The 20132-nt window shown below is 34.6% G+C and overlaps 1 protein-coding gene and 1 non-coding gene across 2 annotated transcripts in view; both read right to left on the bottom strand.

The window, feature by feature from the left end:
* The window catches only part of Smp_131190 (putative diacylglycerol kinase, zeta, iota), a gene marked incomplete at both ends in the record, with an annotated part of 74094 nt that overhangs the window by 30338 nt on the left and 23624 nt on the right, over positions 1 to 20132 (bottom strand). Inside the window, 4 exons of the mRNA XM_018798414.1 lie at positions 5197 to 5399; positions 6226 to 6331; positions 8382 to 8455; positions 17527 to 17582. Coding sequence (XP_018653358.1) covers positions 5197 to 5399; positions 6226 to 6331; positions 8382 to 8455; positions 17527 to 17582 — 439 coding nt within the window. The remainder of the gene's footprint in view (positions 1 to 5196; positions 5400 to 6225; positions 6332 to 8381; positions 8456 to 17526; positions 17583 to 20132) is intronic.
* Positions 7128 to 7200, bottom strand: Smp_tRNA_00433_Pseudo_CTG.1.1. The gene has a single exon. It is a non-coding gene (tRNA).

Below are 20132 nucleotides of genomic sequence, written 5' to 3' on the forward strand. Positions count from 1 at the left end.
CATGTATACACCCCAAAAAAATACACCAGAGTATATGATAATCATATTCCGTATAATTAAATTGGTTATTCAAATGAAAGTGCCGGTAATTAATGCAATCAAATTATTAAACATAATGGAATTTATTTTAGTCAACCACACACACAAACACACACACACACGAACACAAACACATGTGAATACACACACGAACACAAACACACAAGGAAAACAAACAATTCAATGATCAAGAAAGAAAGGAAAAAAAATACCCAACCGTAAACAAATAAACATGTTGATGAACAAACACGCCCACGCAAAAGCATTTTACGGTTAAAACGACAACAACAACCAACAAACAAACAAACGAACGTAAAATCATTGAGTAATTTGTGTAATGGCACAAGAGTTGATCAACATGAAAATAGTAAACACAAGCAGTTAAAGTAAAAAAAAGCGAAGCAAATTCATGTTTAATCAAGTTATTATTATTATTAGTAGTAGTATTATTAGTAATATCAATTTTTTAGGTAATTAAACATAAAAAAGAATTGAAGAGGCAAAAGAAAAAGAGAACAATATGAAGTTAATGTTGTTGTCATTACTATTATTATTATTATTACCAAAGAGATAGAAAACATTTTTATCAATTTACTATTACCAGAAATAATTATTAATATTAGTTGAAATCATGAGTCAATTGAAGCTAGACCACTATGGAAAACCTGGAAGCACTGGATGGCTGTAGAGCGAGACTGGTAGGTTCTGAGTTGGAATCTTGTGAGGTGGGATCGTGGATGCGCACTGCCAAAGAGGAGTCCCATAACAGGACGAAACGGTCTTCCAGTGATTACAGGTTTTCGATGGTGGTCTAGCTTTAATTGACTCATGATTTCAATCATGAAAATACTGAAATCTCCACAAAACACCCTTCTGACATTATTGTTAGATCATTTATATTTGTTCCATGTTGGATAAACTTAGATCAACGTATACAACCTTTATCCCATTGTTAACAACATGGTTAATACATAGGACTAGGAAAATGTATATCAATCGGAAGATTCAAACAAACAGTACTAAGTGAATATGTAATATTTGTTTTTAATTTAAAACAATTTTAAAGAATATTTCACAGAATAAACAGTTTTCATTGACAAGATCACTGTGAATATCAATATTAGAATCCAGACACTTTCAGCTGATTAGTCTCAAATAGGGGATAGTGAGTATGCTGAATTTTATTATCATTCATAATCCATCTATACTATAATAACTAGTGATACGACAATCACATTCAATCAATCTCCACAAAACTCTCAGGTGATAACAAAAGACGGTCAATATTCAATCCAGATTATTAACAACAAGATAATTCAAACCCTTACTAATAGGAATATAAAATTATATCTCATAGTTATGCTTCTCGATAATGACTATCAAATAAAGAAAAATCAGCATCTATCTGTGTACTATTTGTTAAGTTTATCCTCCGTAAATACTATTAGTCAATGAGCTCACAGATATCACTTCTCAATAAGCCGTTATATGTAAGTCCATCATTCCAAGTATAGAACCTTGATTATCACAGTAAACCTATTATCGAATAGTTGATGACAGAATAATATATCACAAAGATCATTAATTCAAAGAAATTAGTTGAAAATGTCATTAAAAAAAGATTGAATTGTCTACTTTCATAAGTATTTATAAAGTACCTAGTCTTATTTTAACAAGTAAAAACTGAATTGATTTAGTATTGTTTGTTTGAATCTTCCCATCGATTTTTAGGACTGCAACTGGTCAGTCTCTCGTTGGCATATGTGCATACTGTGCGTATTGCCTCGATATAGCCTTATTTCACAAGCATTGTAAGCAAAGATGGATAGTGGCTAGCAATGGAATCAAGGACACGCGTTTCGTCCTATTTGGGACACGTCAGCCCGATGTACCTGCATCTCAGAGAGTTCGAGTTCCAGAGTGAACATCCACTCTGAGATGCAGGTACATCCAGCTGACGAGTCCCAAATAGGACGAAACGCGTGTCCTTGATTCCACTGCTAGCCACTATCCATCTTTGCTTACAAAATAAAAACTGAATTAAAATGACCTTGGTACTGATAAATTTTTTATAAGAAAACTATACTACTTTATGAAACTTTCACTGCTCTTCATTAATTACAACTCTAAATAATCAATAAATTAACCACATAATTTGTATTTAGTTTTTATAGAAAAAACTATAAAGTTAGTTTGTAAAGACTAATAACCAGTGTGAAAATCGACTATAAGCAGAGATGGATGGTGCCTAGAAATGGTATCAAGAAAGAGCGTTTCGTACTATTTGGGACTCGTCAGATGGATGTGCCTGCATCTCAGAGTTGATGTTCACTTTGGCACCCAAATTCAATACCGTTTGCTTCAAACATCATGACGTTATCTATTTGACTACTGAGTCCAGATAGTCACTAGTATGTGTGATGGGGTGAAGTTTTATTTCGTTTTTGTATTGGTTATTCGAATCTTCCCATCGATGTGTAGGACTGCAATTAAACAGTCTGATGTTGGCATATGTGCATCCGGCGCGGATTGCCTTGAGATACAATTAATATTACTGGGTTCGAGAGCGAGACTGTAATTTATAGACGAACCAATAAAGTATATCATAACAACTCTCGGATTTTAGCGCAAAATTCACTTATCCATTTGGCTAAATAGAGTTTTGGCACCAAAGCTGATGTCAATTCGTGATGAAAAACCTAAATCTAACTCCTAACCTTAACTATCAACTGTAAATCTTAATTCTAATTCCTCATACCGGTTTATAACCCTCATTCAATCCTAGTTATCAGGTCACTGTAGCTCCGCTCAAAAGTTGTTCATAAATTACAGTCTCATTGGTTCGAGTCCCGAAATGAAAATCAACTCTGAGATGCAGGGACATCCAGCTGACGAGTCCCAAATATGACGGAATGCATGCCTCGGCTTTAACTGCTAGTCAACACCAATCCCTGCTTATAGTACTTGTTTAATAATTTCATTCTTTATAAGGGAAATAGAGAATAAATAACCTTTCCATTTTTTAACTAAATAACTAACCAACAACAAAAAAACACTCATTTGGTTAAACTATATTATAGTTAATGCATTTCCATCTTCTGTAATTTCGTAGACGTATTAGGCATTTCACTGTTTGCTTGATTAGTTTTAATATAAATGTAATGAATGATAAATTGAGCAGAAGAATACAATAAACATAGTTGATGAATAGACTACTGCTACCTTTGGATTCGTCCAAAATAATGAAAAAAAAACTATATTTGATTGTGAATTAGTTTGAAATCTTACAAAGAATTATGAATTCTATCACTAAGCAGTAGTTATTAAGACGGTTAGGGTATAGTCAAATGGCAACCTTACTTGACCTAAGTTTCTAGCTAGTCGTCACTCTTCAGAAAGATGTACCTTTAATCTTGAGTGAACGAATACTTTCTGGAAGATTCAACTCTGTATTACCCAGGTACACAACCACAGAGATTAACCCTGATCTATTCGGTACTCGAATGAACTTCTGTAAGACTGAAATATTTACAACTTATTGATCACTGATTAGTGAACACTGTCATCTTTATCCGAGTGAAGGTGATTGTTTTGTTACAAAAACGTAAAATAGTTTAAAATCATAACTGTTGAGTCCCTATTCGATGATTCAATAATGTTGTGTTTGTAAAGAAATTTCGAAAGTTTTTATCTTCCACGAATATACGTGCAAATTTCCGTTAAATTTAAGACTGGCCTTAATTAGCTAGTTAGTGATTACTTGTATTAAGAAAATAATTCTCCAAATGATATGAATTTGTGATTTAAATATTTTTCTATCTAATATAAATTTAAGCTTATGTGACTTAGCGTATTAACAATTAGAGTATGATATTCATATCGTGAATTCATCAATGTCAGACCGCTACTGAAAACTTAGAAGCACTGGACGGCCGTTTCGTCCTATTGTGAGACTCCTCAGCAGTGCGCATCCACGATCCCGTACTCGCGAGATTCGAACTCAGGACCTATCAGTCTCGCGCCATAGCACTTAACAGATAGACCACTGAGCCGGCATCAAATCTCGCGAGGTGGGATCGTGGATGCGCATTGCTGAGGAGTCACACAATAGGAAGAAACGGTCGTCCAGTGCTTCCAAGTTTTCCATGGTGGTCTAGCTTCGACTGACTCATGATCTCAACTATATAAAATTACTAAAATCCCCACAAAACCCCCTTCTGATAATATAACCTATATGTTGTAAATTCATTTGATCCCATCATAAAAATAAGTTACATGTAATGAAGTGTAATTTTTCAATTCTCCAGAGGCTGAGTAAATTGAATAGATCGAACAAATCATACAAGGAAAACGGGGTTAATAAGAGTTTTGCTAACACAACTTTCAGAATAATGTTAATTCGCTACAAAAACGTCAATAATAGTAGTAATAAAACTATATTGTACTGACAATATTGAGTGATCTCACGAACGACATTACTTATTTGTAGCTCTTTTTAGATAATAAGTAAAAGAATGATCAAAATCAATAAAAATTATCAGTACAGAAACGATGAAAATTTAATGTAGATGGTAGCCTTACATATCATAAGTTTTTCAAAGTTTTATAAATGGATTTTCTTTAGACCTTGAAGCAAGTCCTTGTTTTGTCTATGAGCAAAGATGGATAATGGCTAACAGTGGAATCCAAGACGCACGTTTCGTTTTATTTGGGACTCGTCATCTGGATGTACCTACATCTCAGAGGTGATGTTCACTCTGGGACTCAAAACCAGTACCGTTCGCTTCAAATGCCATCGCGTTCTCCACTTATCTACTGAGTCGTGAAAGACACCTCCTTGTTTTTTATTCTTTAAACATTCACTAATGAGTGGAAAAGTCAGTTCATATTTAGGTACTTCTCTACATAATGAATACTCTTTTATTCATTGAATCATACATTCCACAGTATTTACATTTGAATTTCTCAGATTATCATCAAAATGAGGCTGTCAGATCATGATTTAATGATGATATAAATTAAATATTGACTATTTCATGTTACTTATACAACACATGTGTACATTACAATCATTATGCCATTAGTATCATGAGTTAAATACCAGTTCACTTTAAAAAAACAACAACATGTACTAGGCTACAATATAAATAAACTTACTCATTACTCATTACAGCTGAAATAGGTGAACGGGTTAATTTTTGTATAACTAATGCTTGATGTGAACAGAATATATCGATTTTTGATGGCATTAAACGACATGGTTCACCATCCATTTGCATAGGGATAACTATATCTGTTGTAAGATGAACACGACGACATTGACATATTCGATCACCATGTCCACCTATTTGTAAAGTTGCCTATAATAATGTATACATTGAAAAGTATATGATTTTCGATGTATAATTGAAGCAAAATAGTATAGATGATTAGGTGTTTGACAAAGAAATTTAAAGAGTCCCTCAACTTTTTTTATATCGAGTAATTTGTTTCTATTATTTGAATGATCTGGTGTTCATTTTGGAACCTAGAAATCATGATCTCATCATATTTATTTGATAACTAACAAACTTTTCAGCAGTGAGTATACATAAGCCTAACTAGGGATCGAACATAGGACCTTTAGGTCTTGCGGCGAATACTTGATCTCTAGATCGCTGAGTAAAGGATAAATGGTTTACATGTCCAACTTCAACAAATAGGTAATATCCCTCAACCGTCTTCAAATGTACTTGGTGGGTACTTACTTCACACTAGATGCTTTTAAACTACACTGCTCATAGTTTCTTACTAAAACTCCGGAACAATCTCAATATTAGTTACTAGTGAGCATATGATTATTATAAGTACAGGGGTTTTCTAGTAACTGGAACAAAGCAACTATATAGTGTTTCCTGTATTTCCATGGTTGTCTAGGTAAATAAGTTATCATACTAGATGATTGATAATGTGCAAGAGAAATATCTTAAACTAAGTTTTGTGCTTGTGGAGACTTGTCAGTAAGGCATGTAGGCTTGTATCAACTTACACGGTGAATGGCATTCAAAATCATGTCAAATGTGCTTCAAAGCTTTTTCACTACAATATTCTGATTTAAGCATAACAACAGAAAAATATGAGTATTTTATAATATTCTGATATTTTTCAACGATACGACAGACAGGGTGTAAGAGTGCTTCAACTTACCAATGATGTCGATGTAAGACCTATGACTTCAATATATCCATCATCAATTCTTTGAGGTTGGAATTCTGTTGTTGGTTGACCCCATGGCAAGGTGCCAGATCCATATCTATCGAAAATAATACAAAAACATGCAAGTAGAAATCCATGTTTTTATGGCTATAAAAATGTGTCAGTGGCCAGATAGTAAAGAATACAAACGGAATGAGATGAAGAACCTCAAATAAATATCAGATTTGAAAAAGTTATTAAGATCGTTTATTAGATCATATCTCAAAAAGAAAGGGAAAGGAGTGTTATAAATTCCTTCAGAACACTTGAACTGGTGTCAAAGACTCGGATTCATATAATTTCTGCTATATGTAGGAGACGGGATCGAACCCCATTGGAGAAAACTCAGGCATACAATAGATCACTCCGGACAATCATTTCACAGAAAAAACCAAATCTTCTCGAGTTATCTATTGTATACAGGAATCATTTCTCAATGGAGTTTCATTCCCTCTCCTACTTTTAGAGGACTTTGTAGAGATTCGAACTTAAAACTCTTGTTTATGTGTTTAGATGAAATTTCTGACACTTGTCTTCTTCTTGGACTGACATAACTCAATAAACAATTTTATTGATTTTCGTATTAGGTAAGTCTTATTACTTCATAAGGCAAAAATAACAATTATTATTATTCACTTAGTGTTGTTATGTCTGAATCTTCCCATTGGTGTTTAAGACTGCAACTGGTCGGTCTCTTATTGGCATATGTGCATACTGTGCGTATTGCCTCGATATAGCCTTATTTCACAAGCATTGTAAGCAAACATGAATAGTGGCTAGCAGTGGAATCTAGGACACGCGTTTCGACCTATTTGAGACTCTTCAGCTGGATATACCTGCATCTGAGAGTTGATGTTCACTCTGGGATTCGAACCCAGTACCTTTCGCTTCAGACGCTATCACGTTATCCACTGGGTTTAAATAAGAAATAAACTTGTTATCAATTATTCCTAACCTTTCTAATGGGTAGTGAAAAGAGTCTTAAAACGTTCCATTATCATATAAATATATGTTATATATTAAGCTTTATGCAATCAAATTACTGAAGAGTATTGAAGCCATAGATTCCAAAATGAAGTTTTCTCTAAGGCTTAATACCAATTAACATAATTTACAGTAAGTGTTCTTTCTGATGTCATTAACCCATCGGTATCATCTTTTAATACTATAATGAAATTCCATGATCACAAATTAGATTATATTAAAAACAAAGTCTTGTTTCATAACTCACAGAATCAATAAAGCTCATTAACTATTTGAGACTTAAACTGATAATTCATTTAGTATTGTTTCTTTGCATCTTCTCATTGATGTTTTAGGACTGCAACTGGTCAGTCTCTAATTGGCATATGTGCATACTGTGCATATTGCCTCGATATAGCCTCAATTCACAAGCATGGTAAACTGATAATATATAAATATTCACTTATAAATAAATAATAATATATTTGTAATATCCCAAATAAGTAGAAAAATTAGATTTTCTAATGTTTCGTGACTCAAATGTAAGTCACTTCTTCAGAGAAAATAAATAAACCAAATTCACATAATTCCAAGTTTAAATAGTACCAAAGAACAAAACAAGAATATTAGGTGTGATCAATCAAAAAACAGGTCTGAATAAATCAATGTCAGGTCCTGGGTTCGAGTCTCGCGAGTGCGGGATCGTGGATGCGCACTGCTGAGGAGTCCCATAATAGGATGAAACGGCTGTCAAGCAGTGCTTCCAGGTTTTCCATGGTTGTCTAGCTTCAATCGACTCATGATTTCAACTTTGAACAATGTCATGTCATTTCATTCCGGTCAATGTAATTCATAAGCGACATGTATGTAATTTTGTGTGTATGTATGTGTGCACTGTTAATGATGAAAAATGTGTGACCTTTATAATGATAATGGCTGATTCCTATTGTTATTTTCAAGAATGTTAAGTTAAAAACATTCCTTATCAGTTTCTTATGTATTGTGGATACCTAATAATAATGATAATAATAATAGTAATAATAATAATAACAGTACCAATACTACTATTACTACTAACATTAGTAATAATAATACCAATAATAATAATAATCAATAAGTGTTCACAATTTTGATAATTGACTTACCTTGGAATATTTAGGAATAATATACAATGTGGTTTTAAACTACGAATAAGTGGAGTTAAATCTTTATCATCACACTATAATAAAAGAAAAGAAAAAAATAGAAAAAATAAAGAAGGGGTTTTTGTGGAGATTTCAGTATTCTCATAGTGGAAATCATGAATCACTTGAAGCTAGATTACCATGGAAAACCTGGAAGCACTGGATGGCTGTTTCGTCCTATTGCGGGACTCCTCAGCAGTGAGCATCCACGATTCCGCCTAGTGAGATTCGAACCCAGGACCTGTCAGTCTCGCGCGCGAGCGCTTAACCACTAGACCACTGAGCCGGCAACCGATGGTGTTAATGTCTAACTTCAACCGATCCACGAAGTTAAGTGACCGTTCACCGATTGTCTTCAGTGAATTGATAAATAAAGAAAAAATAAAGTTTATCAAAAATATCTTATTTTTAACACAAGTCTAACATCCGTGGGTAAACTTTCTATTATTTTTTTTGATGATAACATAAATACTAACAAGTTAGAAATGATGATTGAAAAGAATCTGTTATATAGAGTGAAGAAGTGGGTGCGTGTGTGCCCAGTTATTATATGACGTTATAAGACCGCAAATTAGAGAGGAGTGAATTATCGATCGGATCCAATGGTACACAAAAGCGGTATGAGCAATCTTGAGTACTTATCAGTTCTGCTTTCTGCCTAGCCCAACGAGTTCAGTCCAGAACATCAATAGCAGCCTCTGCAATACGAATCATTATTCTCAAACATACGGGTTTTATATATTGGACAAACTGACCACATCGTACGAATAAAATAGAAAACAAAATGCTTACAAGATTTAGCCAAATGTGGCTGTGAATAGGGGGAACAATAATCAATAGACTGGATATAACCCAAGAATGGTAAATCGTATAATAATAGTCTATGGGTAAAAATGAAGCTTATAATAAGAGGGACACGAATATGGATACTTTAGTTACTTAACATTTATACGGTAGGAAATATACATATCATATTGGCCCATAAATAGTTCTCAAAGTTACCATTCATAAATCTCCACGGGATATAACGGAATCATAATTTAAATGAACGAATTTGAACATTTTGAATAGTTCAATTTCATTTAACATTTATGTTGACAAACTGTGACAAACAACAAAATAGAATAAGTCAAATCTAAGAATGAAGTTTGAATACGTATATTTCGTACACTCATTGATCTGAACAGAAAATCAGGAAAACGAATCGAAGGAGGTCAAGAGAAGAGAGCGAAGTGGAACAAAATGACGCGTGGTCGAGAAGGCGGAGAGTCTATAGTTTATGGATGGCCTTTGAACGACGCTTAAGCAACCGTGAGAATGTCCACCTACTTCCTAAAACTAAATAGGAGTTATAAACCAGCGTAAGGAATTAAAATTATGATTAACAGCTAATGATTAGGGTTATGGATTAGGCTTAAAGTTTTCATCACGAACTGATATCAGTTAAAATGCCAAACGTTATTTTGCCAAACGGAAGAATGATTTTTACTCCATAATCCAACACTTGTTATCTTAAATCTAATTGCTTTGCCGATAAATTATAGCCTTACCGAGAAGGCTAGTGTTCAAAGAAAGACTAGATATTTATAGTCAAACAAAAATAAGTTACATGCATGTAATGATCATATAAAAATAGCCAAAGGTAATAAGTGAATAACTGACAAGGTAATTTGTGACTTGACAAGAATGAAAAAAATCAGTTTGTCCAGAAGCTAGAACAATCCATGTCAGCTTGATATAGTACTTAGCCACTACAGTAAGAGTCATTTTTTGTCCATATACATATATATGCCACATGATAAAACGGCCTTATTCTCTAAATATAGATTATATCCTTTTTCTTTTTAGAAATTCTGTTTAACTTAAAAAGTTTACTTAGCAACTCTTCTATACCTTATGTTCAACACCCATAATTTACTGAAACTGTTTTTTTTGTTTTTGTTTCTTTATTTCACTTAAAACATTAAGAAATGGATACCAATTATCAAAACACACAAAAAAGAACTAAGACAATAAATAAATAAATAAAAACAAATCAGCTTAAACTGTAATCAACACTTAACTCTCAATTAAAACAGATAAAAGACATCAACAAACAGAGTAATTATTGTTTTATATAGTTGAGATCATCAGCTAATTGGAGTTAGACCACCACGAAAAACCTGGAAGCACTGGACGGCCATTCCGTCCTATTGTTGGACTCCTCAGCAGTGCGTATCCACGATCCCGACTGAAGAGATTCGAACCTAGGACCTACCAGTCTCGCGCCAGAGCACTTAACCGATAGACCACTGAGCTGGCATCCGTTGATGTTAATGTCTAACTTCAACCAATGCACGAAGTTGATATAGATTTCATGCAAAATCGCTAATTGCACTGATAGTACATTTTTTTGTTTTTTCTGAATTATAAACCAGACATGAATCAGACAGAAATAAGTGATGTTGTTCTGAATGAGAACACAAGGGGAGATGACCAATTATATTTTAATACCATACATTCAATACATCATTTGCAAATCCTTCATAAATTGTCTCAAACTTCATAGTTCCTTCATTGTTATTACAGTTACACTCTGTTACTGTTTACTTCAGTTTGATCTTCTACTATCAGATATTCCACTTCTGATTAGTGTTATATACTACTTAGTTCAACATAAGTAGCATACACCACAATATTATTATTAGTCAGTATTTTATTGTGTAATTTTATAAATTACATTTTTCGTTGACAAATTATTCAGTAAGATTGATGAATTGATATTTTAATATAGTGTACTGTGGTGAACAAGAACACGATTGTGGGCAATCGAATATATTCAAGCACAAAATTACAAAATATCTCATTAAAATCTGATAGCCATATAGTAGGTGATGTTGCTGTGATTAAGAACACAAGTGGGGATGATCAATTATATTTTAACACCATACATTCAGTACATCATTTGAAAATCCTCCATCTATTGTCTCAATCTTCACCGTTCCTTCTGCAATTATCAGTACATCATCTCCGATTATTATTGTTCATGTATTTTTATACCGATTGCGTTTCATTCCAGTTCTTTCATTATCGATCTTCTATTGAAATACATTCAATGCCTGGCCATCGTTATATACTACTTATGTGGATATAAGTAACCCAAACAACAGTACTAAATACCAATTAAAGTCATTTATATTCGATCATTAAAACGTTGATCATGATAAAAATTATTTACTATAATAGTTACTGATAATCTCTAAGGAAAATACCTGAGATGATAGGTCTTATTTCAATATTTTTTGACACAGCACATTTATAACTGTACACATTAACTAATATCTGGAAGGAATCGTGTTATTCATTCATCTTAGCAAACGTAATGGTTTATATCCACTAGTATCAGTGAATAGCTTTATGAGAATACCGATAAGTAAAATTTACTAGTACTCGATTAGACAACAGTGCTTGATGAGAGCTTGTGAATTGTTCTATCAAACTTTTATGATCATCTATCTAAATGGTTAAATAAGTTGATGGAGTTCATATAGTTTGACTATGCAGTAATTTCTATAATAATTACTTCCAAGTATTCACAGAAACATATTAGTAAATAAAGCGAGTTATTAACCAACTAATATCTTTATGAATTAAAGAAATAACCTTATTTTATATGGTATTGACCAGAAGTTTTAAATTGATGTATAGTGGATGCGCACTGCTGAGGAGTCCCGCAATAGGACGAAATGGCCGTCCAGTGCTTCCAGGTTTTCCATGGTGGTCTAGCTTCACAACTGACTCATGATTTCAACTATGAAAATACTGAAATCTCCACAAAACCCCTTCTGATGTATATTAGTTAAAATCTGTAAAATATGTCTAAGCGATCCTCAAAAAGAGTAATAAGGAGTAGAGCTAAACTTAAAACTACAATTTGAAACGTAAAATTTATTTACAATTATATGACAGAGACATTGTACACAAGAAAGTGGTAGTACGGTATGCTAGTTCATCACTTTGAAAGTTTGTGAGGATATTTCTTTTTGTTATTAATATCATGAACTGGTTTACGTTATAAATGCAGAGTAATCCCTTTAAATCACTTATGCTGATGACGATGATGTACCCATCAGTGATGAATTTAGAGAAGACAGTTCCATAGTTCTAATGAAAAGCTGTATCTAAAAGAACTCAACCGTGTCTAGTGTGAGGATGTCACCTACCGAAGGCAGTCGAAAATGGTAATCTATTGTCACAAATTAACTTAAAATCGATATTTAAACCACTACACGATGGTTTGGTGATCTATAGATTTGGCATTTGGTCGCAAGACCGAATTTCCTGGGTCCAATCACTTGGTATGGTCGTGGATGTGCACTGTTAACAAGTTCAATGCTAAGGCTAAACAGTTCCCCAGTACTTCCTCGTTACTAATAGATGTCCTACTGAAGTCGGTTCATGATATCATTATTAATATTTCATATGTAAACAGCGATAACTTTAAAATAAACTTTTAAATAGCTATTAGTAGTGGAATCCATAGGGTACATTTCAATTTGTTCACCAGATTTACGTATATTCTATAGTTAAACAAGCACATGGCCACGCATATACAGCCACACCTACGGAAGTCCTACTCACTGCATTCTCGTGGCACTATTGTTGTTTCCGAAATTGAGAGGGCGGGAAGCGAATGTCCGGAGCTTTAACCGGGTTGGTGGACACGGAAAGTCCACCTAGGGGAGTCGGAAAACCCTCATTCCAAACCAATGGTTCACATGACCTCCAGTATCGTGAAGGAACAAATGGCGTGTGAATCAATCGTTGGCCACTGGCTATCATGGGACTGCATCTCCTCACAATGCTCCACTGCCTTGTGAATCAGACCTTTAAGTCAAAGGCTCCGGGTGTGGCTCCCTAAGAAAGTCATCTGTTTCAGTTTGGGCACCTGGGCAGTATCACAGCCCTCACACAAATCAAATGAGTTTTATGTGGTGCATATATATCTGGTGCCTCTTTGTACCAATATTTATGTGTTTAAATAAAATAAATTAATAAAAAGCAAGCAACTATCCGGAATATATGAAGGTATACACTGAAGAAGCCTATATTATCAATGAAGACTGATTTTGTTCCGTCCAAAATATCAAAATTAAATATACACAAATTCTTACTTGTACCTCTTAATTAGTTGAACTTCACTTAATATGTCTCTCCTTTAAAAATAAAAGAGGTTCTCGTTATTTCACTAGTAATTTTACTCATTTATTAGTATTCTAATGAAAGTTATTCCTTAAAAGAAATATTATGTCAATTAAACTAATTTTATTTATTTATGTAAACACATAAATATTGGTACAAGGAAGCACCAAATACATATGCGCCGCACAAATCTCATTTGATTTGTGTGAGGATTGTGATACTGCCCACGTGCCCAAACCGAAGCAGGTGGTTTTCTTAAGGGGCTACACCCCGAGCTTTTGACCTAAAGATCTGATCCACAAGGCAGTGAAGCATCGTGAGGAGATACAGTCCCATTGTAGACGGTAACCAACGATTGATTCATACGCCATTTGTTTCCTCAGGATACTGGAGCCCATGTGCATCATTGGTTTGGAAATCAGGGTTTTCCAGCTCCCCTAGGTGGACTTTCCGTGTCCACCAACCCGGTTGCAGCGCCGGACATTCGCTTTTCGTCCTCTCACTTTCGTAAACAACATCCCCGTCACGAGAATGCAGTGAGTAGGACTTCCCTGGTAGAGGCTATATACGCGTGACTATGTGAAAGCATTTCGAGAGAGAGAGAGTGAACTCTACCCTTTCTCGGCCGTACCACAGCATTTAGGGGACAATTAAATTAATGTTAACCGTAAACTTACGATAAGTGTGATATGTTCAGATAGATCACGCCAACTTCGTCGAAGTAAATCTTTCCCACCAAGCTGAAAAAATAAGGTAAGAAAGATAAATATTTAAATATTTTTTTTTCTTTTTAGATAAAATCAATTAAAAAAAGCATTATCGATAGCTTTGGTAGGTATAATTTGCAATATATTAACATTGAATATGATTTATCCAATCAATTGATATTCGCAATGATGTAGGTACACAACAGATGTGTATATTTCATTTCTCAGAAAATTTCAGACGACTACACCTTCTTTTATTTATCATATAAATGATAGTCTACGCTAACCTAAACAAATAAGTTATCATGGAGTGAGTAAAGCATCTTTTGTCTTATCATTTCAATTTAAAGTGACACATGATATGTTAAAAGTTTTTTTGAAGATTATTGAGCTTACAAAACAAAACAACTAGTAGACAGCCTCGACCGTTGTTGCTATCTCGAAGTGATGTTCTAGCTTGCCTATCGAACGATACTTGCTAGGAAAATCGTTCCTCAATGTCTTACCATGTCAGAAAGCTCGGTCAAAGAGAGGTAAGACTAAAAGCAGCAGACCGAAGACGAAGCTGTATGGCTGACTGTACAGAGGTGTGATGGCAGTAAGGTGTTTCCTTCAGACAGCCAGCATAACAGCGATGCTGCCTTCTCACAAGGAGGGGTGTGGTTAGAAAAGGTCGACCCTACAATTACACACCTCACCTTATCCCACGGATATCCATCTCCGGTGGTAAGGTCTTACCAAGTACGGAGCTAACACGAAAATTAATCACAAAATGGTCGTGTGTGACCAAACTCAAGCAGTTGTCCCTTGGGGATTGTGGTCACGCTTTCAGGTCACCAAGATCACCTCTAATCCAACTTCCTTTTCAGGTACATCTAAAAGAGCCCTTCTACGGTGTAGGCAGCCGGGAAGTGATAACCACCAGCATTCCTCTAAAAGCATTCCAGACTGAGGCAAATCATGTTAACTTAACTGAAAATTTAGGGCTTTTTGTTAAGTGATTGAAATTAACCGACAGGTGATTCTTTATCAGTTGGTACTCGTCAATAATGTCTACTCCTAGTCTTTATGATCACTAATAATATCTATCGTATATGAAATCGGGTTGCATCTTTTCACAATTTAAAATATCAATCAGATATTCGGTCAGTACTAAGTTTCTGTTATCTATGACTAACGCTGTTAGAAACTGCATTATTTATTAAAAAAACATCTATGTTATATCTTCCAAAGCATCTACAGAACATTGAATGAAACACTGCTGAGGAGTCCCACAATAGGACGAAATGGCCGTCCAGTGCTTCCAGGTTTTCCATGGTGGTCTAGCTTCAATTGACTCATGATTTCAACTATATAAAAATTATGTGGAACAGTTGAAATGCGTTTAACTTTTGGATGGAGTCACACTTAAAATGAAGAGGTAGACAATGACATATTAAAGGTCAACAATAATCAATCAAGATTGAGGTCAACAGGACAATGTATGAGTCATCTGTGAAGAAACTTCATTTTTGCCTGTAGTTTGTGATGATGATGATGTTGGTCATAAGAACTATGAAAGCTCCTTGACTATACTATCCAGCTCAGAGAACAAAACTCTGCCTACATCATCCATCTGAGCGACACATCAACGCGCTTAACTTTTGACAGTGAAACAAAGTTGAAATCAGTTAATTAATCTCAAGCTAATTTTTTTTTCGCAATATACGAAGATGATCATATAAAGAGATTAATAATTAAAGATAAAGCTGGAGTTTGAAACATTACATCATGATTTCTAGCAAATTAATTATGAACATGACTATTCTGAAATACTTTGAGAAGTTAAGATAAACCTAATTTAGCTTTCATAGTTGAAAGCGTGAGTCATTTGAAGCTAGACCACCAGGGAAAACCTGGAAACACTGGATGGCCGTTTCGTCCTATTGTGAGACTCCTCAGCAGTGCGCATCCACAACCTCGCCTCACGAGATTCGAACCCAGGACCTACTAGTCTCGCGCCAGAGCACTTAACCGATAAACTACTGAGCGGGCATCCGATGGTGTTTATGTCTAACTCCAACCAATCCACGAAATCTGAGCAACCGTTCACCAATTGCCTTCAGTGAGTTTCTATCTCACAACAGACGTGGTTGAACTCCACTGGTCACTGTTTCTCACTAGAGCTCCATAATTTCCCTCTCGAAGTCAGTCACTAGTGAGCATATGATTGTTATTATTATCAGAAGGGGTTTTGTGGAGATTTAGTGTTTTCATGGTTGAAAGTGTGAGTCTGGTAGGTCCTGAGTTCGAATCTCGCGAGGCGAGGTCGTGGATGCGCACTGCTGAGGAGTCTCACAATAGGACGAAACGGCCGTCCAGTGCTTCCAGGTTTTTTCTGGTGGTCTAACTTCAATTGACTCACGCTTTCAACCATGAAAATACTAAATCTCCACAAAAAAATACTTCTGATAATTTAGCTTTGTTGTTCAGATGATTAATATATCTGAAATGTAATCAACACCGGGTGGTACATAAGAAATACATTTAAGTTTACGGAAAACAGTTGTTCTTAACATGACGCTGTATTAGAATAAACCTTTGATTTGTTAGTTAACTGGTATGATACGTCATTTGTGATCATATTTATTCAATTATACTATGTTACAACTTTTCTAATTAAGATACTTTAATTAGCTTAACTGTGAAGACAAGCCATGAGTAAACTCAAGGAAGCTTTAAGAAGTTTAGAACGAGCCGAAGATGTTCCATCCAATCATCTTTTGGAAGAATATTCCAGAATCTCCACGTGTGGCTTCCCTATTGGACAAATGTTAGAAACCCATATATGTAGATTGGATGACTATAATGATGATTTTGTTTTCACTAAGGAAAACCTATAAATACCTGATAATTTTGTGCCATGTTTGAAAAGCGTTCCTTTCACTTGTCTTATATCTTCTCATTATGCGACTTTAAAGGTTCTAGCATTCGAGTGTTCAAATTGTACACGGTATATTAGGAATTGGATAGAAGTAGAAAGGAAGGTACAGGACAGAGTGGGTTGGAGAATATTGGTTGGCGGCCTATGCTCCATTGGGAGTAACAGACGTAAGTAAGTAAATAAATATTAAGAATCTAACCTCTAGGTATTAACATTAACATTACTGTATTGATGTCAGTTAGAACAAATTAAGACAATATATAATTGTAATAATATAATCATATTTATAACTTACTCCAGCATAAAATAATTTATTCTTTAAACGACTATTGAATTTTTCAGGATTTGCTTCTGTTAAAAAAAAGACAAATAAACAGGAAATATGAGTTATAAGTATATTTTCATAGTTGAAATCATGAGTCAATTGAAGCTAGACCATCATGGAAAGCCTGGAAGCACTGGACGGCCGTTTCGTCCCATTATGGGACTCCTCAGCAGTGGGCATCCACAATGGGTGAATGGTTGCTCAAAATCGTGGATCGGTCGAAGTTAGACGTGAACACCGTTGGATGCCGGCCAGCCCAGTGGTCTATCGGTTAAGTGCGCCGGCGCGAAGCTGGTAGGTCCTGGGTTCGAATCTCGTGGGTGCGAGATCGTGGATGCGCACTGCTGAGGAGTCTCACAATAGGACGAGACGGCCGTCAAACAGTGCTTCCAGGTTTTCCATGGTGGTCTAGCTTCAATTGACTCATGATTTCAACTATAAAATTATTGAAATATCCACAAAAATATCCCTTCTAATTTATAAGTATATTATCAGTGATTATTTTGTTGATAGAACAAAATATTGATTTTTTTTAAAGGAATAAATTTGGATGAGAAGAAAAATGTTTTTATCATTTTAAATAAAAATTGTTCAGTTTTTATTTATTTAGAATTAGCAGAATGTGGATTTGTAGAGATCATAGTAATTTTAATAGTTGAATTCATTAGACGATCTAAGCTAGACGACCATAGAAAACCTGGATGCATTGGACAATATTCATTGTAATGCCCTCCTTCTTTGTTTTTAATGATGCTTTGGTGATTCTGGATCCATGAGATGTCCACCCAATAAGTGCATTTCGTGCTTGTTTGGATGGCATCAGTGCAACTCCATGTACCTAAATTAATGGTCCTATGTGAGGAATAAACGGTTGTCCAAAAATTTCAGGTTTTCAATGGTGGTTTAGCTTAGATCGACTAATGAATTCAACTATTAAAATTGTTTAGAATTATTTTTTTCACTTTCTTCCTCATAAACGTGCATATATACTTCATCATTGTATATATTCTGATGTATTGTTATCGATGTTCACACCAGGACGTGAACTCCAGTACCTTACATTTCAAACATCTAGTGGATTATCGGTTAAACTACTAAGTTCAGCTAGACATTAGATTTTGCAATGGGCATGAATCTTATTATTTTTATTGCTAAGTTTTTGAATCTTCTAGTTGTAAAGAGAACATTAATACTAGGATGCAGCGGTACGCACCAGACGAGTAGCATATAGGACTATGTGAGAAGCATGAATTACATCGTTATTCACTGCCCATTTTCACTTAAAACACTTCTAAATTTGTATGTACATCAACGCAATTTGTTGAGAATGGACATGTCAAAGAAGTGGTTGATCAAAATTCAGTCCCTGACACTGACAATGCGAAGTTTTAAAAACGAACTCATGAAAAATTAAAAGATGAACCAGTCGAAATGTATTTTACACTTCGACCTGTTGGCGTAAAAAATTAATTTTAAAAAACTAGTGTTACAGTGAAAAGTTTGCATAAATTTCACATCACTTAAAGAAATATATTGTTATATCCCGTAGAGATTTATGAATGGTAACTTTTGAGGACTATTTCTGGACCAATATGATATGTATACTTTCTATTGTATAATTGCTAATTGTTAAGTAACTAAACTATTTGTATTCATGTTCCTTTTATTATGGGCTTTATTTTGACTCATAGACTATTACTATACGATTTACCATTCATGAGTTATACCCAGGCCATTGATTACTGTTGCCCCTATTCACAGCCACATTTGGCTAAATCTTGTACAAATGTTATTTTCTATTTTATTCGTACGATGTGGTCTGTTTGTTTGACATATAAACCCAATATGTTTGTGGATAATGATTCATATTACAGAGGCTGTTATTGATGTTCTGGACCGAACTCGTTGGGCTATGCAGAAAGCAGGACTAATAAGTACTCGAGATTGCTCATACGGCTTTTGTGTATCATTGGGTGATCAATAAATTCACTGTTCTCTAATAGGCAAGCAATCAATATAACAATATAGAAGATTTATATCAATCAAGTGGTTATGAACACGATGGGTCAGATTAATAATCATAAAGAATTTAAATGTTTTACAAAGTTTTCGAGAATTGGATGAGTGTTAAGCAGATGAATGAATGCATAACTTAGTGAATATGGAATAACAATTAGCTTAGCAAGGATTGTATAGCAAAATAAATACGATAAAAAATAGTAATAATGATAATAGCACAAAATAATAATTGTCAATTATATTAGTCAAAGTAGTGAATTTAGCAAGGTAGTGTTAAGTTGATTACTGTCTATTTCTATACTCGTAAATTTGGTCTAAGTCTTGTGATTGCTATCACTATGACAAACTGAACAGAAGCTGAGTCATTTTTCAGGATGACCATTTTGAAAACTTTAGGATACACATTGAGGAAGTCACCCAACTGCGTCACAAGGCAAGCCCTCATATGGAATCTCGAAGGCCAAAGGTGAAGAGGAAGACCAAAGAACACATTATGCCGAGAAATGGAGACAGACATGAGAAGAATGGACAAAAATGGGGTAGAACTTGAAAGGAAG

Source organism: Schistosoma mansoni, chromosome 6, assembly GCF_000237925.1.
Source record: "Schistosoma mansoni strain Puerto Rico chromosome 6, complete genome".
NCBI classification, from domain to species: Eukaryota; Metazoa; Platyhelminthes; class Trematoda; order Strigeidida; family Schistosomatidae; genus Schistosoma; species Schistosoma mansoni.